This window comes from Papaver somniferum, unplaced genomic scaffold (assembly GCF_003573695.1).
Source record: "Papaver somniferum cultivar HN1 unplaced genomic scaffold, ASM357369v1 unplaced-scaffold_26, whole genome shotgun sequence".
NCBI classification, from domain to species: domain Eukaryota; kingdom Viridiplantae; phylum Streptophyta; class Magnoliopsida; order Ranunculales; family Papaveraceae; genus Papaver; species Papaver somniferum.
Window position 1 is genome coordinate 67,531 of NW_020636596.1, and position 22,720 is coordinate 90,250.

General features: G+C 34.9%; 1 protein-coding gene and 1 long non-coding RNA gene across 2 annotated transcripts; one reads left to right on the forward strand and one right to left on the reverse strand.

Moving 5' to 3' along the window:
- Positions 1–261: 261 nt before the first annotated feature.
- On the reverse strand, positions 262–4,567 carry LOC113341222. The gene is made up of 6 exons (XR_003355832.1): positions 4,472–4,567; positions 4,308–4,385; positions 4,167–4,219; positions 3,286–3,345; positions 2,138–2,227; positions 262–1,631 (listed from the first exon to the last, which is right to left on the reverse strand). It is a non-coding gene; the product is annotated as an uncharacterized LOC113341222 (long non-coding RNA).
- A 13,161-nt stretch (positions 4,568–17,728) lies between these two features.
- On the forward strand, positions 17,729–19,702 carry LOC113341224. Its single transcript, XM_026586188.1, has 9 exons — positions 17,729–17,747; positions 17,883–18,043; positions 18,140–18,413; positions 18,500–18,608; positions 18,693–18,759; positions 18,930–18,982; positions 19,080–19,194; positions 19,345–19,493; positions 19,594–19,702. Exons 1-9 carry the CDS (start codon positions 17,729–17,731, stop codon positions 19,700–19,702), a joined length of 1,056 nt encoding a protein of 351 aa, XP_026441973.1.
- The last annotated feature ends 3,018 nt before the right edge of the window (positions 19,703–22,720 follow it).

The window sequence follows — 22,720 nt, forward strand, 5'->3', positions numbered from 1 at the left end:
CGCATTGGAAGAGAATATGTGATGCCGTTTCTAGTGCGCTGTTGCATTGTGGGAAAGTGCTGGTATGGGTGATGTGCCTATGTTCTAGGGTATTGAAGGTTGGAAGTCCTTGAAGGATAGCTTTCCATATGAAAAGCCTGATTTTTGGTGGGCAATTAAGATTCCAAATGGTATTGAAAACTTTTGGGGGAATAGTGGGGTGTGGTATTGAGTAAGATGGTGCCGAATTTGTGGGTATTGGGATTTGGTTGTGGTGGGGTATTTGGTTTGATAGGGTGTTTTGGATGTTGTTGGGTTTGGCTTGCTGTTGTGTGATGAGAAGGTTGTATCCTGATTTGCAGGTATATTCTCCATTTTTTGAGTGTGGCCAAATGATGGTACCAACTGGATATTTTGGTAAGTGAATGTTGCTGATGTGTTGGACTGTGTTGGTGTGGAACATGTTGTGTAGTAGTTCTAAGGTTCCAAGTATTTGTTTCATTGTCTATGAGAGCTGATACTTGGATTTTGGGTGGGGTGGGTGTATGAGATGGTTGGATTGGTGCGTTATCCAGTTTTGTAAGATTGATGTATGTTGGCCATTCTCAATTCTTGAGAAACTGTGTTCCTGCAAAAAAGAAGCTTGGTTAGTTAAACTTTTTCACAGCGGGCTTGTCGATGCCTTTGGTTTTTGTATGGGCCCTGAGAGAAGCTTGTGTCCATTTAGATACTTGTCTCTGCTCATGGTGGCCCATATTGATTCCTCATCTGCCTGAACTTGCCAAACTTTCTTCATCAGTAAAGCCTGGTTGCGTTGCTTGCTCGGTCTGATGCCCGTGCTGGGGTTACAGATGATTGTTGGGGCTTGATCTCTTTAATTTATTGGAAATTATAACACTATGTTGAAAAGCAAGGAAATCAGCAAAGTTCAACAAACCCAAAACCAAAAGGAAGAATAAGGTGATCAACCAACTCAAAAACCCCTACACTAAGTATGGTCCGGAGGGGCCAATTTTTGCCTCATCCAATACAAGATGGATTTCACATTTGACATCCACATTCAATCCAACATCAAATGGATGGACGGATTGGATGAGAATGAATCAATGGATTTCTTTTATAATTAGAACCTTGCATAACGAAACAAAAATGACTTGATTAGTGATTAGTGACTGATCAAGAAAACTCAAGGGCTTGGATTTACCTCTCAAACTCAAGCCCTTATGAAGATAGTGGGGCTATTAAAAATACTTACATTCACCTTTTTTTTTCATAAGTATCCATAATATAATGGGTGCGAAAGTCCAACTGGTTGTTAAGACTGCACGCACCCATACCCAATCCATAATAAGTTGGATATAATACCTGATGAATACTAGAAGAAATAAAGCTCAACTGGAAAGGCTCATTCTCTTGCGTCATTTAGTATCCTAACAACCTCAGCATATATAGAAGCCTTCATTCCGAGGGTAGGCTTATTATTTGCTGAAGGTACGAGCATGCCTGGTACCAGTAAAAACCCCTGGACTAGAAGTAATGGAAGCCATTTCACCAGGACGATTAATCACTGTGCCTACACTACCGCTTGCTCTGGGAAGTGTAGAAAGCCGACTCAAGCCTTGAAGAAAATCCCACTTTTCCTTTTGCCAGTCCTGTTGAACATCAAATCCGCATATTAAGCTTGATAATATAATGGAGGAGGATAAAAGAAATTTACCCTGATATATTCTGAAATCTGAAACTAAAATTTATTTCTTGCTCGGGGATATCATATAGTTGGTTTCTCTACTCTCTAAAGGTCAGTCGTTCAAAGTGTTTAGGCACTTTACTAACAAAGAGAACACAGCAAAAGAACGACTATGGCTAACTGTGAACATATGTATAGACCCATGAACTCCTAAAAAATCCTCTCTTTCTCTCCAACATGGGAAATTAATTTAGTGACCAAAGGAATTTATGATTTAGATTCAACTGTAGGCTCCGTTCTCTTTAACAGTCAGACACTAAAACTGTATGAGCATATGGAAAACTTCAAGAAAATAAGAAGAAAGCAAAGGACAAAAAATTATAGCCCATGCACAATTAAAACCACCCAAATGAAATAGCTTGATAATGTATCGATGCAACCAAGGTACAGTAAACATTGGAGCATACAAACCTCCAAAACTTGCACCATGTAATCATTAAAGCTTCTAACGTTATCCTTCTGAGCCTCCTGAATAGCTGTGAGCATGGTCATTTCATGAACCTGATATGCAAATCACATACAAAAACAACACGTTGTCAAGGAAGGTAGGGAGAGTATTTTCTACGGACAAAGATGCATGGGTATAGCATAACTCCAGAAGAATGTGCTAACTAATTTGAGATTATAGGAGCATGACAGAAAATAATTTAACTTACACTATTAAGTTCAATAACTAGCAAGCAAGGAACACAAGTTCAAATTGGAACACTTTATTAGTGCTTCTTTTTCTGTTACATACAACCAGTTCCCAATATCTGTAATTAAGGTTGTCTGTGGTATTCGTAATCGTTCATATATCCAAAGCTTCTAGACATTTATGAGATTCGGGCATATGACCAAGTAATTGTAAGTAGGCACACTAATAAGGAGGCATGAATGTTGTGAATAGTTGTCACCCAAGCAGATTTACTTTTCCAGCCTTTATTGAAGGCTCACTTCGAATTACCGAGATCTAATTGATCTCCACCTAAAATCCACAGAACTAAGTTGTTCCCTCGTCACATGTTCTCTGCTAGACATTTATGAGATTCGGGCATATGACCAAGTAATTGTAAGTGGGCACACTAATAAGGAGGCATGAAAGCTGTGAATAGTTGTCGCCCAAGCAGAGTTACTTTTCCAGCCTTTATTGAAGGCTTACTTCGAATTACCGAGATCTAATTGATTTTCACCTAAAATCCACAGAACTAAGTTGTTCCCTTGTCACATGTTCTCTGCTAGTGCTCGCACTACAAAAAATGGGGGGTTAGCTGATACCCCTATATTTCCCACAAACCATACTCACAAAGATGCACATAAGATTCTAGACTACCACATGGGAAATGTCTAAATGGTTCCATTTTAATTGTAAAACAATTCAATTTTAGAAAAACACTTAGCAGGATTGACAGCAAAATACAACAGTGAGAACTTCAGTTAAAACTTGTAATGCGATCTAAAAATTGCATGTGCTTGAGTTTGAAACAAAAAAAAACTGAACAGTTCCAGGAAGCGATAGGAAATTTATTGACTAAAATGATGGGCACTGTACATTAAGCATTAAGTGGCACAAAAACTACCTGCTGCAAATACTCTTCGACACTTGTTGCCTCAGCGGGGAAGACATCCTCAAATTTTGTCTTCAAAAATACAAAAAGATAATTAGAGTGAGAAACATAATAAGAGTAAAGGAAAGATATATAACTGCCAATAGGTCTATCAACCATCCTCCCCTTACAAAAACAATAATGCATTGAAAAGTCAAAGGATAGGACACCAGTAAAAGCAGCAGTAATTTACATTCTGTTGGTGGAGGTAAAGATTGTTGAACGAGAAGATGGCATTTTCAGGGACCTATAGCACTACAAAGACTCATTTTACCTCAAGAGTCTTGTCAAACATCTAAAAATTATACTCGTTGTCCATCCACACATTCTAAATCATTCAGAAACTATAATATTCCGTACAGTTTCTCCTCGCATTACAGAAGCAAGCAAAGTTCAAAATCTCGTATTGTTAAGTATAAACAGTAAAAGTGGTTGCATAAGAGAGAAACTATGTTTGCTTTCAGAATTTCAGTTGTGAAATTCTGCTTCCATCGAAAGAACTCTTCTTGGTGAAATCATGTTTCTAACATTTGCTCATCTGCTGCTCAAAGGATCTTCAATATTCAAAGTATAATTTTCTGTCAAGAGAGTGATAGAAAGAAAAGGCAGAGGGAGAGGGTAAAGTCCTTTCCTGACTAACTAGGAACTGGACATGGTCAATCAAATCGAGCCAATTTGAATTGGAATTTCCAGGTAATGACCTAGCTACCAGTTATAACACATTAATGCAGAAATTTAATGTTCTAGGATACACATTTCTAACCCTAAAGCGACAATCAAAATCCAGCAAAAGAAAATGGAGGATTACTAAACTCGTAAAAAAGCAAAATCCAAAGACCAGTTTCAAATGTCACCTTTAACTCAAAAGACTTGAGATCGCGTGCAAGTTGTTCGGCGCGCTAACAGCCTGTTTAACACAATTTACAACTTAACTCAGTTCTCCAAATAAGAATCAGCCCGGAATAGAAAAAAATCCAAGAAAATTAAAAAGAAACCTGGTGGCAGATTCTGCAGGAACTTCAGTTGGTACATTTAAGCTTCTTTGATAACGTTTCTAATAGATCTAAGTTTCTCTGCAGGTATAAAACAACTTTAGTGTTAGGGTTTTAAAAAAAAAATCTTATAAATCGTAGAAATTAATGACTGAAAAAGAAAAAACCTGTAAGGCAAGGCAGGGAACTGGGCAGATGGTTCGAGAAGTTTCGCAGAAGAATGAAGAAGATCAGTCCACTCGCCGTGTTTCTGTCTATAGTTGTTGGAAAACGATTAATAAAAAATAATTTTTTAAAATTTTAATAAAAAATTATAATTTATTGTTTTATTTTGTGAATGAAATTTTTTAGTCCCACATCGTGGAGTTTCCAATTTATAATAGTTTTAAGAAATTATATAAACCTTTTAGTCCCACGTCGGAGAGTTTTCTTCTTAAGTTGTATTTGTCAATTATATAAACAAATTCACTATTTTTGTAAAAAAATTATATTTAAAGTGACCCTCAAGGGAATTTTTTTTTTTAAAGTGACCCTCAAGGGAATTTTTAAAGTGACCCTCAAGGGAATTTTTTTTTTATATTGTTTTCTCAAGCGTTCGAGATTTTCCTTTATGGTTTTTTCGGAGTTGCCAAGCTCAAATTGAGCATCTACTACATATGCTAGTAGTAGGTGTATTAGTGTGTTTTATCTTGAAAATATTCGTCCTGTGAGGGCTATAGCATCACTCTTGAGTGTAGTCGGGCGCTAATGTCTTAAGGGCAACGTGTTGAACACGTGACTCACTCTATTTTTTTTCCAAAGTTTTGTCTTGTTGCTGTTGCGGAGATATGGGGAGCTCATTCGTTTCATCAAATCGATCACTTCCATTATAAAGGAGCTAAGTATCAATAACTTTTGCTTATTTGATTTTTTCTTGTTTTTGATTATTGCACCCAACAATCTTAAGACATTAGTATTTGTAATAATAAAAAAATGGTTGGTTGGTTTGTGAATCATGGATGTTAATTGTGGAGTGAAAAACAAAAACGAATTTTTGGTCAGCTGTAGAGTTTCGAGTTTATCTCTTAACCTAGAAGGAATTTCGATGAACCCTTTTGACACAAAGTAGTAGACATCCTGATAGTTACCCACGTAAAATTTCAGAAATTTTGGAGTTGTAAAGTATTTTTTTTGATATTTTACAAAACTGAGAAACGTTCCTGAAAAATTTTGACAGGCAGAATTTTGTTGTTAACTAAAGTAGTTTTTATGGGGTAACCATGAGTTTTTTGATATGGTGGTTTAAACGAAGTTTATAAATCTAGATATTATCTTCAAAACTCATATTTTATCTGAACTAAGGTTTGTGAGATATGGTGTATTCGGTGATTGGGAAATTACTGTGTCCGTGGTCAGAGTATAAACGAAGTTTGTGACATGAAATTGAAAAGGAACATGGATACCAGGCGCATGTGGATGAACACAAGTCTTCCAAAGCTGACAAAGGCGAGAACATCAAACACAGCTCTAAGCATAGTCTTCATAATAAAGGTATGTTTCGTAAAACTGAATCTGGCATTACTTTAATTAAGGGTGATTGTTATGTTTGTAAAATTCCTGGCCATAAGGCAGTAAAGTGTAGACAACATAAAACCTTAATAAGTAGAAAGTTAATGCTAATTTAGTTGAAACAAAATGAACCATGATGTCGGAAGTTATTTTAATAACCAATGTGAGAGACTGGTGGGTGGACTCTGGAGCCACTAAGTATGTTTGTTGAAACAGAGACCTGTTCACCTCTTATCAGAGGATAAGGGATGTCGAGAAACTCTATATGAGTAACTCATCTGCGACAGAGGTTGCATAAAAGGGAAAGGTCGAGCATAAGCTCATATCTGTAATATTCTCACACTGAGTGAAGTTTTCATGTTCCGAGCAAATGAAATAATATTGTATCTTGTTCTCTTGAAGATGGTAAAAGATTGAAGATCTTAATTAAATGTGGAAAACTTGTTATAACTAAGGGTATTTATTTTTTAGGGAACCGTTATAGGACTTAGGGTCTATATAAGTTTGAAGGAAAATCTGATGAAGTGAACATAGTCGATTCTTGTGTTTTCTTTTGTGTGTCTTTGAATGTTTTGCATGGTAGACTTGGAACCGTAAAATTATAAGTCAATGTATAAACTACATAGCATAGGCTTCGTACCCAAATTTAGTTTGGATCTTGAACACAAAAGTGAAATGAATATGCTATAAAATCTTTTAGCACAAATGTTCATAGTAATTTTAATCTCTTAGAATTAATTCAGTTAGGTCTAATTGACATGAGTTCAACCCAAAAACACTATGGTAAAAGATGGTTTATAACTTTCGTAGATGATTGTACGAGGTACTATCTTGTATAATTGCTTAGGGATAAGGATGATGCCTTAGAAGCCTTAAGATGTATAAACTTGAAGTTGATAACCAATTAGAAGGCTTGAACATATTAATTGTATCCTTAAGGAGATCATAATTACCATGTTGATTAGTTCAGGATTACCTGCGGTCTTGTGGGAGGAGGAAGTCCTCTTAACTAGTATATCCTGAATATAGTACCCTTAAGGATCAGATGAAACTCCATATGATTTATGGAAAGGTAGATGACCTTCTTATGAATATGTCAAAGTGTGGGGGTGTTTGACTAAGATTGTCATTCCTCTTCCTAGAAGAACTAGATAGAAACCAAAAATGGTGATTGTGTCTTCATATAAGGTATGCTGAGTATACTTCTACATATAGATTTTTGGTTGTGTGTTCTGATTTTTCATACTTTTGGTGTGATTTTTCTGACTTTGTTGTGAATACTATTACATAATCTAGGGATGCTGAGTTCTTTGAACATGTTTATTCTTAAACCTGTACCTCATTAGAGATGTGTTGTTGATCCCCTAGATTTATTTTCAAATAGTCAGAACTTATCTTAAAGGAGGATGAAGTTAAGGTTGAGCCTAAGAGAAGTAAAACAATTAGACTTGAGACTTCTTATGAAGCCGACTTCATAACATGCCTAGCGTAGTTTAAGCCCTGGACTTGTAAAGAAGCTTTGATATCTACTGAAACCCCATTCTGGTAAGAATCTTCATTTAGTGAAATGGACTCAGTCCGTCGGAACCTGACTTGGGAGGTTTATAGTTTACCTCCAGAGAGTAAGACCATGAGATGTAAATGAGTCTTTAAGAGGAAACATTAGGTATATGGAACTGTAGAAAAATATTAGGCTAAGTTGGTAGATATAGGCTATTAACTAAAAGAAGATGTATATTTCCTTGATTCTTATTCACATGTGACGAGATTTACTTCCGTTGAGATGCTAATTGTTATTGCCGTCATAAACAAATTAGAGATACATCAGATGGATGTTAAGATAGCTTTATAAAATTGTGAATTAGATAAATAAATTTACATAGACCAACCTGAGGACTTTGTAGTGAAAGGTTATGATGACAAAGTTTGTAAGTTGAACAAAATTTTGTATGGTTTATAAAATAAGCACGTAAACAGTGACATGGAAAATTTGATCATGTGATAATGTGTAGTGGATTTAAGTTAATGAATCTGACAAGTATATTTACAAGTAACTTGTTAAGGATGCATGTTAGATTGTATGCTTGTATGTTGATGATATGCTTATACTTGATACAAACATAGATGTGATTAATTCCACTAAAAACATGCGCTGAATGAGAACGTTGACTTGAAAGACTTAGGCCCTTTGATGTAATCTTAGGGATGAGGATTAGAAAATAATCTAACATATGTAGTCTTAGTCATTCTCATTATTTTGAATTTGTGCTTAAGAGATACAATCAGTGTGATTGTAAGACTTCTTGTACTCCATACGATTATTCTTGCAGACTCAAGAAAAAAGGGTAATGGAGTATCTTAACTTGAATACTCAAGAGTTATAGGATGTCTGATGAATTTAATGAACTGTAAGAGTCCAGACATTGCCTATATTGTGAGTAAGTTAAGTAGATATAATTATAGTCCAGAGCAATAGCATTCAGATGCACTGAATAGAGTATTATGGTACCTAAAATACTCTATTACCTTTTATTTGATTTATGAAAGGTATCTTGCTGTCCTTGAAGGACTTTGTGATGTAAACTGGATAGTTGACTCAGAAGAGTCTAAGTCTACGAGTGGATATGTTTCACTCTAGCATGAGAGTTTGTTTTTGGAAGATTTACAAACAAACATATATTGCTCAATTCATTATGGAATCTGAGAGTATTGAGTTAGATAAAGCACGAGAGGGGGCCGAGTGCCTAAGATGCTTTTTAGAAGACATTCCTCACTGGCATAGGCCTGTGCCAGCTATATCTATACATTGTGTTAGCCAAGTTATAATAGCTAAAGCTGAAAATAACTAATCTCAATCGGCGTTATTTCCATTGATTGGATAAAGTCCAAGGAGAATATCGCGCAATCTTTGACGAAAGGTTTATCCCAAGAGATATTTAGAAATGCATCGAGGGGGAAGGGGCTTAAGCTCATAAATTAAAATTTCCATGAAGGATACTCAACCTTGCTGACTGGAGATCCCAAGATCAAGGTTTCGAATGAGACAACTAATTTGTGGTGGGTAAAGGTAAACACTATCAGAGAATTTTATTCTCCGTCCCTTCCCTATGGTGTAGACGTGATAGTGTGACTGCATGTGAAGGATGACTTTTAAGAAGTCTTAATGAGTTTTATAGTTTCAATTTAAGATTGAAGTGGGGTGTAGCAGTAACACTCTTTATGGAAACTCACCTATCTGAATGAGGAAGTGGGCCGCTTCCTATGAGAATATGAGTTTTGATTCTCTAGAGCATTCTGAGAAACAAGATATGTCCAGTGCCAAATTGGCCAAAACGCACGAGCTTGGCAGCAATCTTGGAGATATCACCCGTGGTTGTTATCACGAATTACATCAAATGCTAGCAGTTCAAGACATAGTTCACTGTCTCTAGCAAGTAATTCCGGTAATATCTCACTAAGCAAAGGTTTAAGACCTCATGGACACCTCTTCCTAAAATGGTATTTCCTGCGCTTTTTATGTGATTTTTGTTTTGATGGTTTTGGTATTACTGGAACTTAGGACCTAAAGGTCACTAAGGGTTCACTAGTTCATGCTTTTTCACTTTGGTGAAAGATACCTATAGTCTCACCATGTGAGAACTAAAGATGAAAGCTCTCAATACTATTATGATTTATGCAATCCATAGTATGACCCTGGAGTCAACACACTTTTGTGTGAGGGATAGGACGTAGAAATGACTAGTATGATTTCAACACTTGCACGATCAGTCTGTTTGGATCGTGAGGTTGGGATGTTGATTTACCAAGATCTATCTGTGTTTTCATGTTTTATTGAGTTTTCATTCATGTGGGGATTGTTGGAAAACAATTAATAAAAAATAATTTTTTAAATTTTTAATAAAAAATTATAATTTATTGTTTTATTTTGTGAATGAAACTTTTTAGTCCCACATCGTGGAGTTTCCAATTTTTAGTAGTTTTAAGAAACTATATAAACCTTTTAGTCCCACATCGGGGAGTTTTTCTTCTTAAGTTGTATTTGTAAATTATATAAACAAATTCACTATTTTTGTAAAATCTATGGGAAAGGGGTTGCTCTACATTTAGAGGGACCCCCAAGGGAAAAAAATATTTTATATTGTTTTCTCAAGCATTCGAGATTTTCCTTTATGGTTTTTTCGGAGTTGCCAAGCTCAAGTTGAGCATCTACTACATATGCTAGTAGTAGGTGTATTAGGGTGTTTTATCCTAGAGATATCCGTCCTGTGAGGGCTATAGCGTCAATCTTGAGTGTAGCCGGGTGCTAATGTCTTAAGGACAACGTGTTGAACACATGACTCACTATGTTTTTTTCCAAAGTTTTGCCTTGTTGCTGTTGCGGAGATATGGGGAGCTCATTTGTTTCATCAAATCGATCACTTGCATTATAAAGGAGCTAAGTATCAATAACTTTTGCTTATTTGATTTTTCCTTGTTTTTGATTATTGCACCCAACATCAGTAAGTGACCTTTTGAAGGATTATATCGTAATCAATACAATGCATGTAACTAGGATTTAAGAAGGGTTTTTTAGGGTTTTAGGTTTGAAGGATTTAATAAGATAAGAGACGGGATTTGAGTGAGAATGAAAATGAAATTCAAAGGGTTTATTCGCTCTTTATGAATTGGGTTTGGGTTTCCAATTCCTATGGGCATCGGCAAAATTTCCAAATTGCCTAGTCAGGTGGATCCGTGGATGCACAGTTGTGCTCCTACACTATCTATGTATAGCAAGCAATTAACGTTTGGGAACATTATACATATGCCCCTAGAACTATACCCTTTTCAACTTAATATATACCCCCAAGCTTCTAAAAGCCCATACCTGAATTAGTAGTTTACCAAATAATCCCTACTTTAATAGCGTAACCGTTCCCAAACCATTAATATCCATATTTTCTTTTCTTTTCATGTCTCTCTCCCCCTCTCTCCAGACGAACTGTCATAAAAACCAAAACCAGATCATCAAAAACTGAAGAAAACCGATCAAAATCTTCACAAAATTGGTTAAAAAGACCAAAATAAACAATTCCTGGATGAAAAGGACATTTAGATTTTGATACTGTTTAAATGGACAAAAATGTAAAAATAGCCAGGATGTAAAAAGTTTCATCCTACCCATTTTCAAATAATTTTTCTTATTTTTAATTTACATCAGGATGCATCGAGTTTCATCCTTGCTATTTTTTTAGTATAAGTCAGGGTGAATCTAGTTTCATATTTGCTATTTTTTTGGTGTCCATTTCACCCATAATAATTTTTACTCGTCAATTTAAACCATGTTTTAAAAATAAATGACCCATTTCCCGCAAAATCTTCAAAAATGAAACCTAAAACGAACTTATTCTCTACTATTACAACTTCGTTTTACCATCACAAGATTCAGAAGATCAAAATCTGTAAAGAAACCAGAAATTAGGGTTTGCGGCTGAAATCAATTTGTTGTTTAACTATAATTTTTGTGTTTAAAAGGTAAACATCGATTAACTTGTTTCAATTAGTTTGTATTTCAGTTCATTTTGATTTTGTCAGGGTTTGGTGCTAGATTTGTGTTAAAATTTTGTTTGATTTGTTTTTGTTTCAAATCTTCCTTAACTGGTAGTCCTTAATTCATCGATTTAGCTTTTTGAAATTAAGTTATAGTTGAATTTTAAACTAAGAAATTCAACGATTTGAATTGATTTGAGTTTTGTTGGTGTAGGTAGAGGATTGATTGGATCTGAAATTGAAGAGGAAACTGAATCAAGATTTGGTAATTCGGTGATTTGGCGATCTGGAATCAAACCTTGTTTCAAATCTAAAGTCTTGTTTCAAATTGAATAAGATTTTGTGGTGAGGTATGATTTGAATAAGAATTTGTATTGATTTGATCTCTTCAAAAGTTAAAATGTCACTGGTTTAACTTATAATTTCATCTCCCTAGCCACTGATACTTCACATTTCCATATCATTTCTCATTGGGGTTTTGCTAGGCTTTTAGCAGTAGTAGTTACAATGAAGGAAGTTGATGATTATAATAGAGAAAGATTCATATAACATGCCTTTGTTTTAGGAAAATGCAATCATGCTATGAAGTGTTGCTCGTTTTTTATATTCTCTTTATTGATCTTCTTATAAATCTTCATAGAGTGATTACAACCATGTTCTGGAAAACACTATTAAGTTGCCTTTATATGCGGACATTTATATGTACTAGAAATACTAAATAAAAGTGACCATTCGGAAAAATAAGACAAGCTACATAAAGTCTTAATTGAGACCCTTTTCATCCAAGTTGACTCGTATAAATGCAGAAAACTTGTACACAATTGATCCTATGGAGACAACTTGAGCTAGTTGCTCCTATACATGGAGACAGCTGGAGCTAGTAGCTGCCAATTCTATTTCTGGAAGCAACTTGTTAAAGTTGTCTTCAGATATGTTTGCAATCACTGCACCAAATTCTGGGATTAGTAACAGAATCAAGTCGTTACTAAAACGGGTTGTAACGGCTCTGCCTGTTGCAAAAGTGGGTGTTACACTTTTTGTAACGGCTTTGCGGCCGTTACGAATTTTTGTTGTAACGACCCTCGTAACAGGTGTGAGCCGTTACGAATTTGCCACGTGGTAACAACTTAGAGCTGTTACGATTTTTTTTTGTAACAACACTGTCGTAACATTAAGAACCGTTACTACGTGGCAGGATGTAACAGCTTAGAGCCATTAGGAATTTTTTGCAACAGCAAAAAAAAAATTACTAAGCCAGTCAACCTTGACATGGTCAAGGCTGACCGGCAGTAATTTTCTGCCGGAAATAAGCCGAAATTCTAAATTCAATACCTTCATACATTTATCATCCACACTCGACAACAATTTCTTCAATCTAGTCATATCACATTCATTCAATTCATATCAGATTTCTATTACAAAAGAACTGAAATTTCTCCAAGTACCAAACTTTTTTTTTTTGGTTAAGTATCAAATTTCTAAGGGAATGCATGGAAGGTTCCAAATTACTAAGGGAACACATAAAAACTTATTAACTGCCTACAAAACTTAAATACATGGAACTTACAAATCTTAGTTGCTGCTTTGTTCTCCACCCTTTCTGATGAAATAGAGCATCATTCAAATAACCACAACTAAGCTTGCTTTGTTGAAAGCTTGGGCATCAGAAAACTCGATGTAGGAAATCCTGCAAATTACAACATGCAGCATTATTATGAAAAGTAAACTGGAAGAACTAATGTTCAAAAAACGCAGTTCACGTAAATGCAAACAAGAAATAATTACATAGGTGTCACACTAATTTGTTTTGTTTCTTAGATGTTGGAAGTAAGGTATACTTAGAGCAGAAGACGTACTAGAAGGGAGATGTTATTACTGCAGGGAAGTAAGAGAGTGGAGGAGTATAAAATATGAAATTAGGAAAGGCAACGATACTTAAATAGTTCACTGCAACTAGGTAAGATGAAGCTTCATAACTTGGCAATCTCTTTGTCTTTCATATAGATTCTGCCAGGCAATCAATGCAATTGGTTCTGAAATAAACCAAAGTCTATAAGCTCTCTCACCAGGTAATACATGTGAAGTATACAAGTTGATTCCAAGTGTTAGAGCATAGCTCGGTCGACCTCGCATGCGTTTCTATATCAAGCATGTTTTTCAATGTTAGTGATCAAAACTATGAGTCTTGATTTCTAGTCTATTATAGCTAAGTCTCGGACTAGGATAGAAAAGTGTAGTTGAACTCAAGGACTTCATGGCGATTCATCATACAACGACGAAGATCTACTCAAGGAACCGTGGAACTTCATCAACAAAAAGGTATGTGGATACTTGAACTTATCTATCACTCAAAAGTCTATGTATTATATCTCCTACTTCTTATGAGACAAAATTCGTATGCTATATAGACTGGATCATACACACTTGACATTTCAAGCTGAGTATACTCTACTTATCTTTTTCTCGAAATCGTGTGTTGGTAAAGCGTTTCGCTTTGATCGGGTTTATATCTTCACCTAGTGACGCAAGTCATGAAAAGTTTCAACTACTTTGGAAATTGCTCTGACGAGAAAGGTCTGTGAATAACGACTGAATGACGTCCTCTGAGAATGTTTCAATAGTTGGAATGAGACTTAAGGTCTATATAACCAATGATGGATACAAGCATTGTGTGGTAACACATATATGCATAAGTCTTATTCCTTAATCCGAAGTTTTCGAACTTTGTTGATTGAGAGAAACCGGAGGAATTGGCTTTGCCAAGTTCGCGAACCCAGTCCGCGAACTGACGAAAGTTCTCTTACCGATAATTTCTGCTGGGATTTCCAAAAACTCGTTTGCGTGTTTAGTCCACGAACTGGATGAAGTCTCCTTGCCGAGATTTTCTGCAGAGTTTGGAAAACTCTGCCGGTTATCTTAAGTCCGTGAACTTGTTTGTGATCTTAAGTGGTTATGATCTAAAGATGTGCTCTGAACATGAAACTTAAATTACTAAGGAATGCTTTATGCAAACCGTGGATATAAAGTTCATGAGATGATTCAATCGAATCGAATCATCTTTGTTTAAATTGTGTCTTGTGTAGTTATATAAGATCTCATAGCAATTGAACAACTCTCTAACTAGTTCATTTGAGTAACTGAACTATTTATGGTGAAGAAGAACAAGGTTAATATGAAATGCTCATATGGTTAACCTTTTGGGTTACTATGTTGAACCAACATACACGTACACGTTTGGACACGGTTTTCACAAACCCAGTAAACGTCTACCCAAGTGTGTGTAACAAGCTAAGTTTTCGATCTAACAGTTGAAAAATATAAGCTTGAATCTAAATCAGGTTTTCATCTAACGGTGAATATGGATTGCTTTGTAACTAAGGAAAAACCCTGATTTGAAGGCTATATAAAGGAGACATGTAGCATTGGGAAAAACTAATCCCCACACGTCTGTGTGATATTAGTGTGCTCGTTAGAGTCGATTATCCTTTAACCTTTGGTTTTCTTCTCTAAAACTAGGATAACGACTTAAAGACTTCATTAGTGAAAAAGCGGGGGTTTAACAACACCACTCAATATTTCGCTTAGCAATTTGTATGGACTAACTCCGAAATGCTTTGCTAGAGAATCAACTAGACAGTCAGACTCAATCTAGATTAAAGTATCTCAAGGAGTTAATATCTCTCACTTGTTTTGATTTACTCAAGATAAAACAATAGCGAGTCTAAAATTAAACACAAGGAATAACTTGGACGGTACCAAAGACCAATGTCCAAGGATCAATCAATATCAATCAACAACCAAAGGTTGGATTTCCAATTGATGATCTTAACGTACAACCTATATTATTTCTATTATATAAAAAATATAATGCGGAAAAGAAATAACTCAAACACCAGAAGTTTTGTTAACGAGGAAACCGAAAATGCATAAAAACCCCGGGACCTAGTCCAGATTGAATACACACTGTATTAAGCCGCTAGAGACACTAGCCTACTATAAGCTAACTTCGGACTGGACTATAGTTGAACCCAATCATTCTCCCACCAATCCAAGGTACAGTTGTACTCCTACACCTATGATCCTAGCGGGACACTGCGCACTTGATTACCTTAGATGATCTCACCCACAACCAAGAGTTGCTGCAACCCAAAATCGCAGACTTGATAATAAACAAATCTGTCTGACACAGAAAATTCTATCAAAGGATAAATTTGTCTCCCACAGATACACCCTAGGTTTTGTTCCGTCTTGAGATATGAAATCAAGGTGAACAGGAACCAATTTATAATCCGGTCTTATATTCCCGAAGAACAGCCTAGATTAATCAATCACCTCTCTACAATCCTTCCTGACTACACAGGCGGTTTGTCGAGGAACCACAAACAGTGAGACGAAGATTGTTTGTGACTTCTTTATCTTGCCTATCGGATAACTCTCACGATCTCAAGCCAATCAAAGATTATACTCGTACGATAGAAGATGCAAGATCAGATCACACAACTACGATAAAAGTAGTATCGGTCTGGCTTCACAGTCCCAATGAAGTATTTAAGTCGTTAACCTGGTTTTAGAGAAGAAAACCAAATGTTAAAGGAGAATCGACTCTAGAGAGTGCACTAGTATCACACAGACGTGTGGGGATTAGTTTTACCCAATGCTAGATGTCTCATTTATATAGCCTTCAAATCAGGGTTTTGCCTTAGTTACAAAGCAATCCATATTCACTGTTAGATGAAAATCTGATTTAGATTCAAGCTAATATTTCTCAACCGTTGGATAGAAAACTTAGCTTGTCACACACACTTGGGTAAACATTTACTGGGTTTGTGAAAACCATGCCCAAACGTGTACGTGTATGTTGGTTCAACATAGTAACCCAAAAGGTTAACCATATGAGCATTTCATATTAACCTTGTTCTTCTTCACCATAACTAGTTCAATTGACTCAAATTAACTAGTTAGAGAGTTGTTCAATTGCTATGAGATCTTATGTAATTACACAAGACATAATTGAAACAAATATGATTCGATTCAATTGAATCGGCTCATGAACTTATAGCCACGATTTGCATAAAGCATTCCTTAGTAATTTAAGTTTCATGTTCAGAGCACATCTTTAGATCATAACCACTTAAGTTCACAAACAAGTTCGCGGACTTAAAATAACCGGAGTTTTCCAAACTCAGCAGAAAACCTCGGCAAGGAGACTTCCGCCAGTTCGTAGACTAGGTTCGCGGACTTACCCGCAAACGATTTTTGGAAATCCCAGCAGAATTTCTCGAGAAGAGAAAGTTCGCCAGTTCGCGGACTTGTACTCATGCAAACCATTTTCCGGTTTCTCTTGATCAACAAAGTTCACAAACTTTGGTTCAAGGAATAAGACTTATGCACATATGTGTTACCAGACAATGCTTATATCCATCATTGGTTATATAGACCTAAACTCTCATTCAATTCATTGAAACATTCTCAGAGGACGTTATTCATTCGTTATTCACAGACCTTTCTCGTCAGAACAATTTCCAAAGTAATTAAAACTTTTCATGACTTTCGTCACTAGGTGAAGATAAACCCGATCAAAGCGAAACGCTTTACCAACACACGATTTCGAGAAAAATATAAGTAGAGTATACTTGACGATTTCGAAATGTCAAGTGTGTATGATCCAGTCTATATAGCATACGACTTTTTGTCTCATAAGAAGTAGGAGATAGAATAGATAGACTTTTGAGTGATAGATAAGTTCAAGTCTCCACATACCTTTTTGTTAATGAAGTTTCACGGTTCCTTGAGTAGATCTTCGTCGTTGTTTGATGAATCTCCATGAAGTCCTTGAGCTCAACTACACTTTTCTATCCTAGTCCAAGACTTAGCTATAATATACTAGAAATCAAGACTCATAGTTTTGGTCATTAATTTTTAGTATTGATGAGAAATATCTAAAAGAGGAAAAACTAAAGATATGTAAAAATTACTATATTAATTGATATTTAAATTAATATTTATATTTATGTTAACAATATCCATTAATATATAAAAAAAATCAAATTATTTACCTGAACACAATCTAACAAGTTCCCTTAATACGGTTAGTTTACTAATAAAAACAAAGTCAATGGTTAATAAAGGATGCAAATCATTCTTCATCCTTATTTTTTATATAACTGGAATTAATTCCATAACAGTTTTAAAGATTTTCTTTGGAACCAAGTTTCCAACATCTATATAAAGGATGCAAATCACTCTTCATTTCTGCATAAACCACATACTTTTAGTTTCTGTGAAAAAGAGGTAGCGAACAGAAGATATTGACTGTGACTTTTGAAGCAAATCACAACAAAGGGGGAGTAATGGTAGTTGATTCCGATGGTATATAAACTTATTCAAGTGTCACAATTTGGATTCCTATTTGGATTCCTATGTTGTTGTTTTTTTCTTTCTCTTATCAATTTTTTCTTTATAACAAGCAAGTACAAAATTTAAATATATGATGTTTATATGTAGGCAAGAAACCTTCGGGAACAGTTTATACCCCCTTCAAGCGTCTGGTTAGGAATCAAACACAACAGAAAGTCGTGCGGGCTTTGGTTCTGAAAAAATGGAGGTTTGAAAACAGAAAAACAGGTCAATTATGGAGTTTTGACCAACATTCCATTGACCAAGAGGTGAGTTAGTCGACCTCCGTCGCATACTATCGGTAAAAGTTAATTGTTTTTTTTTTAAGCCGGTTAGAAATTAATTGTTGATTGCGTATAATGCAGGGTACTCAAATGCATGCTAGGGTAGGAAAAGATTATATACAGTTGTCTGAAGAGAAATTTGAGGAGAGAAATGTGTATTCCATTCAGAGGTTTAGCATTGCCAAGCCATCAGCCGGTTATAGAATTGTGTCCTTCGAAAATGTAATGTGGTTGAACAGGTTTACCAAGGTGGAACATATGAAAGTTGACCACTCGAATTTTCCCCAAGAGATATTTAGTTTCATTGCTTTGGAGAATATTGGGACCAGAAAAAATGTTACTACGTATTATACAGGTGAACAGTCGGAAATAATAAAAAAAACTATTTTTCTTTTGAAACAAAAAAGCTAACACTAACCTCTTCTTATATAATTCCTGAAGCTGTTATTGAAAGGCTAAGTTCTTTGTCGAACGTTGTGAAGAAATCAGTTGAAGAATTTAAGAAAGTAAGTGATGTGCTTATGAGGGAGATTATGATTGAGAATGAAAGGTAAACTACACGGTATCTTATGGATTTTTGATTCAATAATTTTTGTTGAGTGGATTATCCTGGTGGATTTTTGTTTGTATTTAGGGGAGCTACAATGAAAGTAACCTTAAGGGGTGATTTGGTTCATGTTATCAAGGATGGGATGTTGGAGGTTCGTCTGAATGTACCTGTGGTGATGATTGTCACTGGTACATATATGAAGGATCATTTGGGTAAGAAATTTCGAAGAAACCATTTATAGACTAATATTTTTAACTTAATTATGGAAGTTGCTTCCATGCAGTATGCAGTTGTTCATATTGATGTATTGTAACATTACAGTCCAGAGTATTCGTGGATCTTGATGTTCAACAAGTGCGTGATTTCAAGACAAAGTAAGCGAAACGTTGTTGGGAAAATTAATACATGTAATGTCACATATAATCCAGTAAATCTTATGCGAATCTTATACGCATATCATCCCTTTTTCAGGCTTACTTCAGATCCTGTGGAGGTCAGTAAGGTCGAATTGAAGGAAGACAATCCAAACAAAAAAATGGTGACACTGTTCGATCTAACTGAAATGTTGCAGTATGAGTGTAATAGGGTATGTGCACTCAACTCGAAACGTTGTGTATCCTTTTGGATGTGGTTGTGCTTTGGTATTAAACAGACATTTTTATTTTATTTAGTTAGGATAGTTTATAATTTCTTATTGTTTAAGAATCTAAACTGCAATGTCTTTTCGTGTCTCTAGGATAAGACATGCTACTGTGAGGCAATCATTGTTGGAATGGCAGATGGTAAAGATTGGTACTACGTCGCTTGCAGTAAATGCTACAAGCTAATCGATGGTCAGGATTCTTCCAGCAAGTGTGGTCCTGATTTCCGGGAAGCTATACCATGGTACGCACAATATAATATATAACTCTGTGCAGAAAATGAGATTAAGGTTGTGCAGAAAATGTGATTAAGGTGATAATTTTTATTGGCAAATTCTATGTAGGTACATACTTCAGTTAAAAGTGACCGATGGGTCAGAAAATGTAACATTTACTGTTATAGGGCATAACGCTGAAAAAATGCTGAAGTACACTGCCGAAGAATTACGTTGAATACGAAGTGCGATGTGATTTTTTTCTTAATTATATGTTTATATATAAGGAAAATCTTTGTATTTATGTTTATATATAGGAATTTTTTTTTGTATTTATGTTTATATATAGAAAAAAAATCTATGTATTACTTGGAAAATGTAGAAAACCTAAATTTCCATATTCATTCACGGCAAGATTATCTTTGGTGGCTTGCTTAAATGTTAAGTATGTTAAGAGGATATTTAGAGAACCATGAATTTTCGAAATAACCATGAGTTTCCTTTAATATTGTTGATTTACTGATATTTTGGACAAAAATATTGCAACAACTAAAATTTAAACAAAAATTGGTTATGCAAAAGCATATTCCTAATCACGGAGGGATTATAAAGATATTATTAATTATTGAAAATAATATTGTTTCCCCAAACATGGTCTTTGTTTATGGAATTTGTGGGTTTGGTGTATGTATATAAAGCATCAACGTCTGTAGGTTTTTTTACGCGTTTAGTTTTTTTTTCTTCTGTATATGTTGCGATTTACATTTTCGTTGTCTCATTTAATTTTTGATGTTTGTTTTGAAAGTACATTCAAATATGTAATCAATTCGACGCTAATGGTTACGGGATTGCGGTAGTAGGAGATTGCATCTTTTGCTCACACAAGGTTTATTATAATTTGGTGGTAGGAAAATTCTTCATTCCCATGATATTTTTATTTTTCACCCATACAATTCAGTAGTGATCATTTTTTTTTAGTATTAATGTGTGATATTGAGTACTATATAATTAACTCTTACTCTAAATAAATTGGCATGCAATTGGCATAAACAGTTGGGAAATCTATTTTTTTTTATCTTTACCTGAACAGAGGCTACAAAGGCTCATAGTACTCATTTTACAAGTAAAGAATCGTTTCGGTCGAATTTCTGAAACATATTTCTTATGCAACTAATGTTTCTGTAGTGTTTTAGACATTAATGGGAATGTTAACCAATGGTTTCTTGATAAAGAAATTGCAACAAAATTGCGTGCAGCATTTCAAAGAAATATTGAAAGCAAATTTTTTTAAAAAACTATCAGCACTATATTTCAAAAATTATTATGGCAATTAAATTCAAGCGGTAAGCTTAAGAATCTTTCCGAGTAATTCTCAGTTTTATATCGTTTAGTTCAAATATAGCAGTATCCTTAATTACCAAAGTCTTCTGTATCAAGGAATGAATAGTAAGTATGGTTTTTTAGTTTCATTAACTTTTAAGTAAATCTCTCATGCAAACATATTCTACAACTTCATAGAAATATCCCATAAAGGACAACTTCAAGGGTGTGTTATATAGTTGGTACAATATGAAACTATGAGCATCAGTAAATGAAAATATGGATTGTTTGGTTGCTTTTGAATGAGGTATGAGAACATGGTCTAATTCGTTTGACAGTAAGATTCACACGGCTAAAACTAAGGTTACTACCAAGGTGTTTTTCGATGTATTACAAGTTAGTTTAATTTCTTCCTTATAGTTATGTTTTCCATACTCTTTTATAGCCCTTTTCATCATATTCCTAACCTATACAATAGTTATGGGTTTCAATGATCGGTGATCAGACTAATCAGAATTAAAATATGATTTTGCTCCAAAAACTGCTATTTATTCAAATTACGGAGCGATAATGTTGTAAGGAGAAAATTTTAATCACAGTAAATATAATGTTGAATTTGGTTTATGTCGTGCAAAACAACAAAAGTAATATTTTAGCATGTCACTATAAAAGATACATCCCACTTTAATTCCATGTTTGCATTAATGTTGGCACATGTTCTTATGCTTTTAGACTAAATGGTTGAAGTCTAACTCTTTAAATTGGATCATTTGCACCCGGAGTAACAAGATCCTAGGTCAGCTCGAGAGGAAAATTTTACGATCGAAATTCTTTTATTACTTTCACATGTAATCCAAGTTAGCAGGTAATTGCCGGTTTCTTGAAGTTGATACATGGGACATAGGCAATAAGAAAACGATAGGTCTTGATGTGGTTACTCGGGTTTCTATCATGAAGTTAAATAAGATGATGAAGGACTTGAATCGTAGCTGAAAATTTCACTAAAGTAAGATGAGGTACGTTTTTAATATTTGTGCTTTCACATATCCTAAATTACTTTGGTCCTTGCTATAGATTCAAATGAGTCACAACAGTATCAAAATATGTTACTACTTCGCATTTGATTTACACAAGTATACCTTAAAGCTTAATTTTAGCTCTTCATCGTCTATTATAAGTTACATTGATTACTGAAAATTTATTTTTCTTTGGATGTCTCTTTTTGCGGACTCACGATAAGACTTTTGCATTCATTCATGCTTAACTCTTCATCCTACAAAGGGTAGAATGCATCTCCTAAATGAACTTGGTTAGTATTTGTATATATAACATTTGTTATATTGAAAAGCATATCCTGCCATATATATTAATCCTAACCCAATTTAAGCTAGGAAAATAATACCACTTTTCGGTTTATATTGCTGCTTGAGGATGATTCCATGAGATGAGCGGTGGACAACTAATCTTACTAATGATGCTTGGTATCCTCATACCTCATTTATATTTGCACCGATTTTTCTTACTTCATTCCTCAAAGTTCGATAAGTTCGAGATGACGATAGAGTTTGCTTGCGTCTTAACTGCAAAATTAATACAACGGGGTTAGTTGGGAATTGCAAAATTAATACAAAAATGCCACTATGTAGCACTCCTCCGAACCCTCTGCAGTGCCTTATGTTGTTGAAAAATCCCTTGCTATGGTTGATCAAGTAAGTCAGCAATATCTTAATATTTTTATATTTTTTTAAATCCTTATAATGGGTGTCTGTTATGTGGCGCCTGTAAGATTCTGATTTCCGGCGTCTGTTCACAACCAACTCAGTACACCATATCCAGCATTGTACAAAAGCGAAGGAAGAAATTATGCATTTCATTTGGTTACTGTCAATTAAAGACCCAAGGCATTAGTAATATATGATCTGTTCACATGGTGTGT

Excerpts from the sequence above, each read along its gene's own strand:
- LOC113341224 (XM_026586188.1), top strand. Across the intron at positions 18,609-18,692 it reads ATTATGATTGAGAATGAAAG|GGGAGCTACAATGAAAGTAA; the intron begins GTAAACTACACG and ends GTTTGTATTTAG. Across the intron at positions 18,760-18,929 it reads TCAAGGATGGGATGTTGGAG|TCCAGAGTATTCGTGGATCT; the intron begins GTTCGTCTGAAT and ends GTAACATTACAG.